The sequence below is a fragment of the Anopheles merus genome, unplaced genomic scaffold (genome assembly GCF_017562075.2).
Source record: "Anopheles merus strain MAF unplaced genomic scaffold, AmerM5.1 LNR4000193, whole genome shotgun sequence".
Taxonomy (NCBI): domain Eukaryota; kingdom Metazoa; phylum Arthropoda; class Insecta; order Diptera; family Culicidae; genus Anopheles; species Anopheles merus.
The window spans coordinates 261-15118 of NW_024427773.1; the positions used below are offsets into that span (position 1 = coordinate 261).

The 14858-nt window shown below is 47.7% G+C and overlaps 2 protein-coding genes across 2 annotated transcripts; both read left to right on the forward strand.

Annotated features, from left to right (window-relative positions):
- The first annotated feature begins 5103 nt into the window (after positions 1–5103).
- Positions 5104–6871, forward strand: LOC121601820. Its single transcript, XM_041930622.1, has 3 exons — positions 5104–5729; positions 5976–6403; positions 6499–6871. Exons 1-3 carry the CDS (start codon positions 5508–5510, stop codon positions 6617–6619), a joined length of 771 nt encoding a protein of 256 aa, XP_041786556.1. The 5' UTR covers positions 5104–5507; the 3' UTR covers positions 6620–6871.
- Positions 6872–11955: 5084 nt separating this feature from the next.
- LOC121601821 lies at positions 11956–14447 on the forward strand. The gene is made up of 3 exons (XM_041930623.1): positions 11956–12414; positions 12661–13088; positions 13184–14447. Exons 1-3 carry the CDS (start codon positions 12193–12195, stop codon positions 13302–13304), a joined length of 771 nt encoding a protein of 256 aa, XP_041786557.1. The 5' UTR covers positions 11956–12192; the 3' UTR covers positions 13305–14447.
- The last annotated feature ends 411 nt before the right edge of the window (positions 14448–14858 follow it).

A 14858-nucleotide genomic window follows, 5' to 3' on the forward strand; every position in this document is an offset into this window, starting at 1 on the left:
TGCTCTGCGGAATGGTATGCTATTGGAACATGAATGTGCAAGAAAAACGCCCAAAACCGCGGGTTCCTGTTCTTCTGGGGGTCTCCAAAAAGTTCATCGTATTTCACCACCACGTGGAGGTAAGCGGGCTAAGGATGGTCGATGGGATAGCAGACAGGCAGGCAGGCAGTACTGAACTTGATTGAACTCATTCAAGGCTAGCCAGCGGACTCCACGACTCGCTCTCCGACCACTTTTGCCAATGCAGTCGTCCGTACGTCTCCCGTAGCGCGGCGGAGTAACAGGGCAGTGGCAACGGAATTGTTCGTCTTCGTCCGCCGGGACGTCACACGGGAGTGTGCGCCGCGGCGGTGTGCTCTGCTCGTTGGCGGCGAGACGTTAATGTTCCGACAGCATTTTTCGCATCGCACCCGCCCGCTATTTTTAGCGAGCAGGAGGAGAAACGGTGCACCAGCAATACGGTTTGCACAGTCAGGTAAATGGTGGAGGGTTTTTTTGTTGACTTTTTTGCTTCTGCATGTTCCCGGACAGATGCAAACCCCTTCGCGCCACCGTATCTTTGGCAATTTACACTTGTGGCATTGAGAAGCGCCCGCCCGCGTAAGCGAACGATGATGATGAATGAACGAACCGCAATTTAGCACCAGCACCACCTGAGAGCACCGAAGAGTGTCAGACGAGGTAACAGGCAATTCGATCGATCTTGCAGAGTGTCTGGTATTACAGGGGTTGTTTGTGGATTTGTAGATTGTCAACAAACCAACTTCAGTACCTCAAGATTCAATCTTACTGCCAAAACGTTGGGATTCCAATGCTCCAAAACTTATGTTTTTCCAGATGCTCAAGATTGTTTTTCAGAAGCTTCTGTACGTCGTTTCTTGCATATCAAAAACACCGATTTATAGTTACATTTACATTGCTGGACTAACATTTCATGAGCTAGACTAACATACTCGTGTCAAATCAGCTAAGCAACTCTACAATACGCCAAATTGATGAATACAGAGAGCAGCAGCAAACGAGATCTGCTCTAATTCAAATCCGCCATAACGCTCCGTAACATGCTGGAAATCAATCAAATCGTCGCCACCACCTTGAATTTGATTTCTTCCAATGTCTGGAATGTCTGGAATGTTACCTTGCGTTGCCTGCAAATGAGTTTTGTTTTACAAAATAGTTCTAAATGCCACGAAGCGACCAAGCCAAGCGTCGACACTCCGTATTGGTGGGAGGTGGGTTTCGTACACTCGAATCGTACTGCAGCAAACAAGGATTCTTCAACTTCTCCAGCACCAAAAGCCAAAGACCCCATGGCAGTCGCACCACAACACAACAACAACACAAATCAAAGCAACAAAAAAAAACATATACATTCGACAAAGGAAGAAAAGTGCGAAGACGCAAAAAAAAACACTCACACAACAACAAACGGCAACGACGTTAAAAGCTCCTCTCCTCCGTTTCTCGCGTGTCCAAAACGCAACCGAAACACATTCCCGAACGTTGACCGAAATGTGTCTGATCGTTGAACTGAATTGCCGTTTCGCACAAGCGGGCAAGGGAAACCGCGGGCAAATCTGTGATCACTCCCTCCGCCAAGTCCCAAGACTTACAGACAGAAAAGCGTGCGTTCTCGACCGGTTTCACTGCCTCCGGAGCGGATGGTGTGAGCGTCAAGCAGCGTTACGCTGCTGCCGTTCTTGTCCACACACCTCTTCCCAACCACTTAGCTTATGTTTGCGCGAGTGTGATGTTGAATATGTTGCATGGTCATTGAATGCTGCTCAAGGTGGTGGTGGAGGGCGTAATATTCGGTAGCAATCGATGATTAACCATCCGATTCGATGCGATCGTTTTGAATTCCTCAACCTCCGTCAATCCAATCACTTTTGGGGTTTGAAAGAGGGTACGAACACGTTGTTATTATCTAGCGTGCGCGGCGTCGTTGAACTAAAAAGCCAAAAGCATAGCTAAAACCCTCACCCAGTATATGCAAATGAATAGGAGAAATAGTTCTCGGGCAGCTAAATATTCAAACATATTGATTTGAATGTGTACCGGCGACAGGGCGGATTCCATGTGTAGATGATGACGATGATGATTTAAATTCGATCGACTGCTTCACACGCTCTTCATCCATAAGTAATAACGAGAGAGCTGCCCATCGTCGTCTTCATCGTGCAGCTAGCCAGTGAGAGAGGAAATCGTGTTACACCGTTGTGCCATTGATAGTGAAACTCTCTATCTCGTTTCCATTTCGATTGCCTTTACATCGTTATGGTGGTATGGTGGCTTAGGCTTCACTTTGTTTGTTCTTCTTGCCCTGGGTATCAATCCATCATTGGAACAGGAGACCCGTTCAAGTGACGATTTGCATCACACACAGACAGACACAACACACACACACTGCACACCGGAGCTGAACGGCCATTTGTCACGGTAAACAACGTGCGTACCTCCCCACCGGCTAAACAACCTCCCTTTTCTCCCTTGACGTTTTGCTTATGCAGCGCGCTGCAGTGCAGCAGGGAAAACTAGGCCACAGGAAGGCCCCCTCTCGCCCGGCCCACAGCCACCAGCGTGTGGGCCCTTTTCCGGCCAGACGGACGTGTAAACATAAGGCACACAAATGCCCCTTCCACACAACCATCCAAAGCCCAGATATCCTATATATTAATGGTTTGCCGCACGAAACTATACTGCATCTTGCAAAACGCCCAAGCGTGACAATCGGATAAGTTGTGCGCGTTTGGAAGCCTTCTCTTCACGTGGCGATGATTGAGAGCTTTATTTAACACATCGTTCACAGCGCTGTAGATTTATGGAGCTCATTTTTAATGTTGCATTTAACACTTCGTACCGCGGCGGCTTCCGGAGAAGTGGCCAAAACACACCTTTTTCGGGCTGGCGAAAATCACTCCTACAACAACGGGGAAGACGACTACGGGCGAAAGTGCTGGCACACAGATAACTAGCAGATAGCTAGACCTGTTACTTGTATTTTCGTGCATTAGAAAACAAGCGAAATCAAAACGTTGATCGCTCAGATTGGAGCAGTACGCTTATTAGGTTTGCGCACTGGATGCAGCTACAAATGAGAGTGGGTGTAGGGGGGCTGTACGCGCCTTCTAGTTGCAAGCGAAGTAAAAAAAGCACACAACCTTCCACAGTGCATCGGAAAGGAAGATTCAAAAACGCATCCATGCAAACAAATTTATTTATTTAATGATATACTCTCTTCCCTGCGGCGAGAGAGCTGAGGAGCTACTATTTGGCATGGTTCGACATCTCGGGCGTGTGTGTGCGTGTGTGTGTTAGCACATCCTATATTGCACCCGGATCTACCACCCTCCCCCAGCGAGACTGTGCTTTTTTTCCAGTACAGTGCGTATGCCCGATGCGTTTCATTTTCTTTCCATTCCAAGCTGCACGCTTTCCAACGGCATGGGGCGTACGAGAGACACGTACGCATGCACACGCCGCCGCTGTTTGTTGCACATTTTTCACGGTCGTATTAGCCCATAATCATGCATGTTTTTGTGTTGCACTCCTTTCTTCCACCGCCTCTTTCTTCTTTTTTTTTGTGTGTTACGGGCACTTTTGTACATCAGCATAGGATTGGTGTGGTGTGCATCGTTGTTGGCGGCGGCTGTGGAAAAAAGGTATAAAGTCAGCGGGCGCAATTCTGTTTATTACCAATGACAAATTTGACTGCCAACCGGTAATGCTGACTATGGGTTGAAAGGGTGAGGAGCAAATCAATTCTCCTCAATAGCCTAGTGAACCCACCAGAACAAAACAATCAATGTCTAAGTCACGTTCACGAGCTTTTAAAGTAAGCGAAACTAAACGAAATAGAAATTAGCAATACCGTTCTATCGTCACAAGACACACATCATCGGTAGAAGCGATTTTCGCACCGATTTAATGATATATAATTCATTTAAACGAGTTTTTACGCTTCAATACCTTTTAATAAAGCTTCAAGAACTATGAGAAAAGTTTCTCAGGAGTAAGGGTAAAGATCCATATTGGATTCGATCTTACTATCTTCTATATGCAAAATCCACCAACTTACCAGGACACTATTTGATAGTGTGTACTCTGCATCGTCTAATACTCAACTTAAATAGTTCAAGATCAACAGAAGAAGCTGGAAAAAGTCATCTAGCCTGCACGTATTGCCTATTTCCAATGATTCTGCCAAGCTTTGCCGAAGCAAGGACGCTGGACCTTCTACGTTAATAAGAAAATTCAGAAAACAGCTATTCTTTCGCCACCTTAAACGCGCCCTCGTTATCACACCATTGCACCATTCCAGCCGTTGCTGATGCAGCACAAACTGCACCGATGCAACAACCTCGCGCCAAAGCTCTGGCTCAAACAATAAAAAAATATCCCGCAAATTCTGCAAAACTGACCAGCCCGATGTGAAGGTGAAGAAGAGTAGAAAGTAAAATGAAAACAAAATTAGCCGACGATGTTAAAACAAAAAACAGTTACCAACGAATATGCTCACTAAACTTCACCACCCCCCCCCCCCCCCCTCCTCTATACACAGCCCACAGATGAAACGAGATATATGAAAATTGTTGCCCATTAGAGGAGTAAAAAAAACGCGTTGGCCAATTGGCTGCCGATAGAGTATACCCTTCCCTTCCCTTCACGTGCACTAGCACCATGTCCAAATGCAGTCGTCGTCGCCTTTCGGTAGAAAAAAGACGAAGAAAACTCCATAGCACATCGGCGGCGGCAACAAAAAAGCGGGGAAACAGTGCGCTGAAACTGTGCACTGAACAGGAAAGACGACACTGCCGGGAGGAGGAAGGCGAGGGGGAAAACAGTTTAAACTGCATCAAAGTTAGTGCAACGGGCGGGCGGGCGCCACCGACGGCAAAAGAAAACTCTCTCCCTTTGGTCGAAACTGAAAAATGTGAAAATAAGGAGCCTCAAACACACACACACACACACACACACACACACACGAGCCCAATCGTTTTGGAATCTAGCTCTAAAGCCCTCCCCCTCCGCTGCCTACCATCATACTCGTTAGTTTTTCGCAGACGATTTTCCCGCTTTTCCACCGGACCAGTGAGCGGCTATAACGGTCGGTCGGACGGAAAAAAACGAAAAAGAGGCAAGAAGGAGACGCACAGAGATCGCGTGGGTGGGTGTAGCGTACTTTCTTTGCTGGAACAATGGGGTGGGTGAGTTGGGAGCAGGAAGCCAGGGGCAAGATGCACACAGCCCTTCCTAACTTTGCAGATTAAACAGAGCATTCAGTTTTGTTTAAAAGCGGCCGCATATCAATTGTTCAAGTCAGTATCAGCAGTTGCACCGATCGATAAGCATTACAGCAGCTTACAAAAACAGCAGCTCCAGTGTAAGCAGCAGCAGCATCCAACAGCGGTGGAAGTGCATTCTCAGCCTATCAGTGCGTGTGTCACCAGTTCGAGTGTGTGTGGAATTAGAGAACCCAGCAACCGAAACAAACCAAAGCAGCCAGAATGTACAGCAGTAGCACCATGTTGAAGTATGTGACGCTTGCCTCGGTCATCGCGACGGCCCTCTGCGCCAGTGCCGGTGTTCGCGGTGCGTCCCGGCAGGAACCGAGCGGCGGCGAGCTGGGCGTACTGCAGAAGGTGTACGATGACTGCCAGGACAAGCAGGACTTCACCGGCTGCCTGAAGGGCAAGGCCCTGACCGCCATCTCCCGTGCTATTGATATGGTGAGGAACACGTCCAGGAGATGTTCTCAGTGTTTGTGTGTGTGATAAGTGATTAGAATCAGATGTTCCACGCTTTCTAGAAGATTGACTCTGGAGCTCTGTGGAGTAGCTAGCTAGTTTTGTTCAAACAGTTTATGATCAAACATTCGACTTCACGAAGACATTGAAGTCCTCCAACTCCAAAAAAAAGTCCCTGGAAGACACTGGAAACTAATTCCTCAACATCTTCTACCATCTCCCCTCCAGGAATCCATCCCACTGCTCGATGGAATCGCGCTGGTGAAGCAGGACAAGGCCGAAAACGTGACCGTCCCGCTGCTGAACGATGCCCGTTCGATGAGCGGCCTGACCACCGTCGACCGCACTCTGCTGGACAAGGTGGAGCAGTTCCTGCGCACCCACGTCGTCCGCTTCGATATGCGCCAGCAGTCGGAGGCGGCCCGCGGCAACAAGCAGAACAAGCACCACCGCTACCTGATCGCCGCCTTCCTGACCGCGATGGGCATCGCTGGCCCGATCGGTCTGAAGGCGCTCGCTGCCATCGCCGGTAAGGCGCTCGTCATCTCGAAGGTTGCGCTCACCATTGCCGGCATTCTGGCGCTGAAGAAAATCTTCGCCCACGATCACCACGAGGAGACGAGCTTCCAGGTGCACGCATCCGGACACGATAACCGGTAAGTGTTCATTAGCTAGCGGGAGGTCAATTTCCCCAAAAAAACGGGAGCTAACTCTTTTTCTGTGGCTCTCCCTCTCTCTTTTTCCCCTCCAGACGAACTGCCTACGTGATGCGCCCCTCGAAGGTCGCCGCCCCGGCCAGCGTTGATCCTTACCGGTACTACTACGAGCAGCAGCAGCAGCAGCCCCAGCAGCAGTACGCTGCCCAGATGTAAGCTTTCGGTGCCACAACAACTGCTCCACTCACCAGACAACGAAACGGCTGAGTTTCGAGACAACGAACACATATGACCGACGAAACGAACGATCGTCCCGATCGGCGGTAGGAACACACCAAGCGGACCTGCAGAACTTCTAGAATAACTCTTCACAAATTTCATCCGAATTTGTGACAGCTCCAGAAAGCCTAGGGTCCTCTTGTAACTCCTCCGCAGCCTGTCGCAGCGACGATTGTACCATGTAATATTTATTTTATTTATTCGCTAATCTTAAAATCAATATTTGTTTCGTCCCCTCATCTCCCCCACGAACAGTAGAAAAAATACGAAAATTAAAACTGTTAAACAGTCATATTTAAAAACAAAGAGATCATGTTTTTGATTAGTTATTTGAGTTTGTTTCCATTTGGAAAGCGATTACACATCGCACTCCAATATACAGCAACCTAGCCAAAGCCAATGTGTAGGACGCGAGGTAGGGAGGGTACACGCGAACCACCGGAGCATCGTCTCCAGCCTTCGCTTATACCCCTCCCTCCTACAGCAAGAGAGTCATCGTATGTTACGATACAGGGAAGGAAGAAGAAAACAAAACGTAATTCGAACGCGGGAACCGAAATTCGGTGGCACTCAGTAGCAAACTCTATTTCGTCCAAGGTCCCGAAATATGTGCGATGGATGCCTTTGCAAGAGGGTAGCGCATAAAAATTGAACAATAAACGTATGAAATGTCTTAAGCAAATGTAAAAAAAAAACAAGCGCTTCTGAGTGTTACTGATTCAATGTTGCCTATCCGAATCAAAAATGAATCGAGCGAGTGGTAAGCAAAACCAAACGAGTTTTATCGACAATTTAACTAACCAAACATGTGTTTGTTTCTTTGCAGATTACATCCATGACGAGATGGGCAAGAGAGACGACTCTGCTGATAAAAGGTATTGGAGAGAAGAATACTCGCTCTTGCTCAGTGTATTGAATCGGAATAGAAGAGCGTGCTATTTGATTCTTTAACTCATTCTTGTATGATTCGCACACTCAGCACTGCACAGCTCCTTAAATTCTTCTTTTTGTGATTCAATTCACTCCCTGCTCTGACTCAACTCACTCTTTTGAGATTCAAATCACTCAATCTCTGCACCGGCTCCAAAAACAGTGTGAATTTGAATCAGATAAGATTGATTCATAAAAAAGAAGATTATTCACTTAAATGATTCATAAGAAAACTTAGTTGAATTGAACTCACTCACTGACTCACTCTAGCTCAGTGCGCACATCTCTAGCTGACAAGTAGCAACATATCTTTATTTAACAACACACGGTCAATCAGCATGTTGTCTAACGAAAATTAAATATTTGCTTCAATATTGACATCTTCAGCACGATTAAATTAACTTGCAACAAACGTTCAACAAAATCTCTTCAAAAACAGCAATTGAAACCAAAAACATAACAATGCAACTGACCGCAACGCCACGCCAGCGGGACTTTGCTGACTGTGCTGGTGCATCCGGCAGAACCATAGCCAAAGCTGCAACACGCCAAACCAGGTGAGAGGATTAACGTCAGCAAAAATAAAAAAAGAAGCCCAACCGCCAAGCCACACGAGGCACGAACGTGACACTTGAAGAGTCGATGCACCAACAACTGGGTGTATGTGCACCACCACCACCACCACCACCACCACCCCTCAGAGACAGTCCAGAGCCTGGGAGTTTCACAATGTTTACTGGACACAATTGTCCGGACTGGATTTACATTCAAGCCTGCCGAGCGGGGACATACACTCACATGCAGCCATCTAAGCACGATAAACGTGTGTCTGTCTGTGTGGACCGTTGCATTTAAACGGTCGTTTCGCATGGAGGCACACACAATGAAAAAACATGGTGGATTTTCAGTGCAACGCGTCGATGCACCCGGGCACGAGCAGCAGCACCGCAAGCGTGAACGTGTCTATCCTTCATCCAAAATTGACGGCTACCAGCAGGACCTTTTTAAAAAGCGGCGTACCTAAAAAACGGTAAGAGCATGTTGTGTGCAATCTATTAATAGCAAAACACTCCCAAAAGCTGTGTCTAGCGACTGGACAGAACTGGATTAATGTGAACAGAAACACTGTTTTCCGAAATACATTCAGACACACTCATTCGTGTTGTGTGTTAAGTGTAACAAAACGGATAGATTTCCATGGGTTGTTTTTTGGCCCCTTAGTTTCCCTCTCCCAGCATGCACGATCCAAGGATAAAGCGAAGTCGACGATACATCCGCCCGCAGTGCCAACGTAGCAGCCTCTTCTAGCCACCCGCTCCCGGGCACAGGGCTTGCGTGAGGATCGAATATCCGATACTTCCTGTCAAACGCTGTCAAAACCCCCGTACCACCATTACGGGGTACCATTAGGGGTTACGGGTACACACTTTGTACCAACTTTGAACATTCTCAGCCATCGCTCGATGTACCGACGTATGGTTGTTTTCAAGAAAAACATTCGGATCACTTGGTTTACTTTCAGTTTCATGTACACTTCATCTCCCGTGGCATAAGAGCTGACACTCCTGGTAGAGAAGTTTGAAGTCCAATGTTTTCCTTCCCGGTGGTCTATTATTTAGCACACTCACACATACACAAATTAGCTCTTAACCTCCTTAAACTGTATCACTTTTCCAAGCCTTTTTGTTGTCCACCGTATCTACCTCCAGGTCAGCTTAATTTGGAACACAAAAAGAAAACCTTCCAACCCGACTTCCGGCAGCGCCCGCAACAACTTCAATTAAGATGATAATTTGAATCATGTTCTTAGCGAACAAACTTTTTTCATATTTTCCACTGACATCCATCCCGCCCGCTCATCCCATGCCCACCTCTTCCCCCACCGGTAAGCAGAAATTTCAATTTCCCAACCACCAACCAACCGCCTTTGCTGTAATCCCGGGAACATCCCCTCAAAATGAGACGCTTTGGGCTGGGAAAATTCGACACTCGGCTAACCTAAGCAAACACAAGCTACGGCATGCCCTAGGCGGGTTTAATCGACGGGTGTGCGGGTGTGTCGGGTGCAATAAACAATGTGAAACCCTTGGGCCCGGGCTCGTTTAAAAGCCGACGAGCGGCGAAGACCCGCAACAACGGGCGCGCGAGAGAGCGTCGCGTGTGTATTTTTGGGCGACGAAGACCCTGGGAGTGCGGGGCAAGCAAACACCAGCGCACACAGCGCACAGGACAGCCACGACTTCCATTTTCTTACGTCACGTTAGCCCGGAGGCTTGAGACAGAGTACCTTGCTGCTGCTTGTGGCTTCCGGTCCGAAAGTGGATTTTGTAGCGCCAGGCGAGAAGAAGGAGCATTGGAATTGGACCCAATTTTCCAGAAGCGCTTGCTTGGAGTGTACTCCTCGAGCAGCACAGCAGCAGCTGCTCCATCATCTTCACCGGGAAGAACTGGTGGAAAGTTGTAAAGACTTCACCCAATCATGTACACAACTACCGCCGTTCGTGTTGACTCAGAACAAGTTTCGTTGCGGCTCTCTCGCGCTCTTCCGGATTCCCGTTCAACGTTAAGTGTAGTTGGGTGTATCTGAGCTGATGTAATACTACCACCCACAACACACAGACCGGTAAGTAACGCGACCAAACAGCGCCAAGGATGCTGCCCCGGACCCGTGGAAAGCGTGCAGCACACAAACTTTTTCCAAATCCTCGATTATCTCTCTCCTCTTCCAACAGTATCGTTGATCAAACGAAATGCTTCTTTAAATTCATTTTACGCTAAGCACGGGAAGGAGGATTTGTGGATAGCTTTGTATTCCACGCACAAACACGTACACATTTACCGGATAAAGATCTTCCCGGGACAGAAGAAATCCAAGAGAGAAAAAATATATCCAGCAAACCAAGAAGGAGCATGAACGAGAACCTACACCGCACATGTGTCACGCAGGCAGAGCGGACCTTACGGCGGACCTTTTTTATGCTTCTTGCTTGCCCCCTTAAATGCTCTTTCAATCAATAGCAAACCGAAAATCAATCCCGAAACCCGATGAATAATAAATATCATGTTTTGTTGTTGAGAAAAATCGACATCATCCAACAATCTTCCGCTCAACAAGATAGGCGCACAGAAATAAAAACGTTTTACAATCATTCAAACTGAAACGTGGAAAAAGGGAAAAAGGGCAGAATGATACCAATTGGAGCACACAATCGTAAGAGCTCCTTTGCTCTCTTTATTTATCTCTTCTTCCCGCGGGTCTCGGTGGCTCATCAAACCGCCTTCTTGTTGTTTTTTTTTTCTCTCTCTCTCACTAGGCCCAAAAACCACACTGCACACAATTCCACCTTCATGAAACGGTTCGATGAAGCTGAAACAGCAACTTGAAGGTGAATCCCGTGGGTAACCTGTGTGTGTTTGTGTGTCAGTTGTTTCTTGAACTCTTAAACGGCCGCGGTACGCGGGAAATTGATACCGAGATGCTTTTGTGGTAAAAGCAAAGAACATATATATAGAGAGAGCGCACAAGTAAACGATCTAGCTCCATGAAACTCTCACACTTTTGAGGTTCTATTCCCATTGCCCATTGCCGACCAGACCAGGGACGAGGAAAGTTGTTGGACCTCGATAATTAGCTCGTAAGGTTTCGGTAACGCAGCCAAACAGCGCCTCACCGTTTCAAAACTCTCGGCGCAATCCGGGGAGTTTACGAACGAAGACAACCCACCCTTAAGGTTGGGGGGAAGAAAGCAAGCTCCATGAGAAGAAAATGGAACTTGTTTGGCCTCCCCCGGGGAAGGGGATATACAGAGTCTTCCCACGGGACAATAAAATTGAAACTGGTAAGATTCAATCGTTTCGATTGATTTCAGCCTGCAACAAACCGTTCCAGCAGGAACTGCCCCTTTAATGAACAAATACAACACAGAACGATCAAAGTTAGTGCAACGGGCGGGCGGGCGCCACCGACGGCAAAAGAAAACTCTCTCCCTTTGGTCGAAACTGAAAAATGTGAAAATAAGGAGCCTCAAACACACACACACACACACACACACACACACGAGCCCAATCGTTTTGGAATCTAGCTCTAAAGCCCTCCCCCTCCGCTGCCTACCATCATACTCGTTAGTTTTTCGCAGACGATTTTCCCGCTTTTCCACCGGACCAGTGAGCGGCTATAACGGTCGGTCGGACGGAAAAAAACGAAAAAGAGGCAAGAAGGAGACGCACAGAGATCGCGTGGGTGGGTGTAGCGTACTTTCTTTGCTGGAACAATGGGTGGGTGAGTTGGGAGCAGGAAGCCAGGGGCAAGATGCACACAGCCCTTCCTAACTTTGCAGATTAAACAGAGCATTCAGTTTTGTTTAAAAGCGGCCGCATATCAATTGTTCAAGTCAGTATCAGCAGTTGCACCGATCGATAAGCATTACAGCAGCTTACAAAAACAGCAGCTCCAGTGTAAGCAGCAGCAGCATCCAACAGCGGTGGAAGTGCATTCTCAGCCTATCAGTGCGTGTGTCACCAGTTCGAGTGTGTGTGGAATTAGAGAACCCAGCAAAAAGAACCAAACCAAAGCAGCCAGAATGTACAGCAGTAGCACCATGTTGAAGTATGTGACGCTTGCCTCGGTCATCGCGACGGCCCTCTGCGCCAGTGCCGGTGTTCGCGGTGCGTCCCGGCAGGAACCGAGCGGCGGCGAGCTGGGCGTACTGCAGAAGGTGTACGATGACTGCCAGGACAAGCAGGACTTCACCGGCTGCCTGAAGGGCAAGGCCCTGACCGCCATCTCCCGTGCTATTGATATGGTGAGGAACACGTCCAGGAGATGTTCTCAGTGTTTGTGTGTGTGATAAGTGATTAGAATCAGATGTTCCACGCTTTCTAGAAGATTGACTCTGGAGCTCTGTGGAGTAGCTAGCTAGTTTTGTTCAAACAGTTTATGATCAAACATTCGACTTCACGAAGACATTGAAGTCCTCCAACTCCAAAAAAAAGTCCCTGGAAGACACTGGAAACTAATTCCTCAACATCTTCTACCATCTCCCCTCCAGGAATCCATCCCACTGCTCGATGGAATCGCGCTGGTGAAGCAGGACAAGGCCGAAAACGTGACCGTCCCGCTGCTGAACGATGCCCGTTCGATGAGCGGCCTGACCACCGTCGACCGCACTCTGCTGGACAAGGTGGAGCAGTTCCTGCGCACCCACGTCGTCCGCTTCGATATGCGCCAGCAGTCGGAGGCGGCCCGCGGCAACAAGCAGAACAAGCACCACCGCTACCTGATCGCCGCCTTCCTGACCGCGATGGGCATCGCTGGCCCGATCGGTCTGAAGGCGCTCGCTGCCATCGCCGGTAAGGCGCTCGTCATCTCGAAGGTTGCGCTCACCATTGCCGGCATTCTGGCGCTGAAGAAAATCTTCGCCCACGATCACCACGAGGAGACGAGCTTCCAGGTGCACGCATCCGGACACGATAACCGGTAAGTGTTCATTAGCTAGCGGGAGGTCAATTTCCCCAAAAAAACGGGAGCTAACTCTTTTTCTGTGGCTCTCCCTCTCTCTTTTTCCCCTCCAGACGAACTGCCTACGTGATGCGCCCCTCGAAGGTCGCCGCCCCGGCCAGCGTTGATCCTTACCGGTACTACTACGAGCAGCAGCAGCAGCAGCCCCAGCAGCAGTACGCTGCCCAGATGTAAGCTTTCGGTGCCACAACAACTGCTCCACTCACCAGACAACGAAACGGCTGAGTTTCGAGACAACGAACACATATGACCGACGAAAACGAACGATCGTCCCGATCGGCGGTAGGAACACACCAAGCGGACCTGCAGAACTTCTAGAATAACTCTTCACAAATTTCATCCGAATTTGTGACAGCTCCAGAAAGCCTAGGGTCCTCTTGTAACTCCTCCGCAGCCTGTCGCAGCGACGATTGTACCATGTAATATTTATTTTAATTTATTCGCTAATCTTAAAATCAATATTTGTTTCGTCCCCTCATCTCCCCCACGAACAGTAGAAAAAATACGAAAATTAAAACTGTTAAACAGTCATATTTAAAAACAAAGAGATCATGTTTTTGATTAGTTATTTGAGTTTGTTTCCATTTGGAAAGCGATTACACATCGCACTCCAATATACAGCAACCTAGCCAAAGCCAATGTGTAGGACGCGAGGTAGGGAGGGTACACGCGAACCACCGGAGCATCGTCTCCAGCCTTCGCTTATACCCCTCCCTCCTACAGCAAGAGAGTCATCGTATGTTACGATACAGGGAAGGAAGAAGAAAACAAAACGTAATTCGAACGCGGGAACCGAAATTCGGTGGCACTCAGTAGCAAACTCTATTTCGTCCAAGGTCCCGAAATATGTGCGATGGATGCCTTTGCAAGAGGGTAGCGCATAAAAATTGAACAATAAACGTATGAAATGTCTTAAGCAAATGTAAAAAAAAAACAAGCGCTTCTGAGTGTTACTGATTCAATGTTGCCTATCCGAATCAAAAATGAATCGAGCGAGTGGTAAGCAAAACCAAACGAGTTTTATCGACAATTTAACTAACCAAACATGTGTTTGTTTCTTTGCAGATTACATCCATGACGAGATGGGCAAGAGAGACGACTCTGCTGATAAAAGGTATTGGAGAGAAGAATACTCGCTCTTGCTCAGTGTATTGAATCGGAATAGAAGAGCGTGCTATTTGATTCTTTAACTCATTCTTGTATGATTCGCACACTCAGCACTGCACAGCTCCTTAAATTCTTCTTTTTGTGATTCAATTCACTCCCTGCTCTGACTCAACTCACTCTTTTGAGATTCAAATCACTCAATCTCTGCACCGGCTCCAAAAACAGTGTGAATTTGAATCAGATAAGATTGATTCATAAAAAAGAAGATTATTCACTTAAATGATTCATAAGAAAACTTAGTTGAATTGAACTCACTCACTGACTCACTCTAGCTCAGTGCGCACATCTCTAGCTGACAAGTAGCAACATATCTTTATTTAACAACACACGGTCAATCAGCATGTTGTCTAACGAAAATTAAATATTTGCTTCAATATTGACATCTTCAGCACGATTAAATTAACTTGCAACAAACGTTCAACAAAATCTCTTCAAAAACAGCAATTGAAACCAAAAACATAACAATGCAACTGACCGCAACGCCACGCCAGCGGGACTTTGCTGACTGTGCTGGTGCATCCGGCAGAACCATAGCCAAAGCTGCAACACGCCAAACCAGGT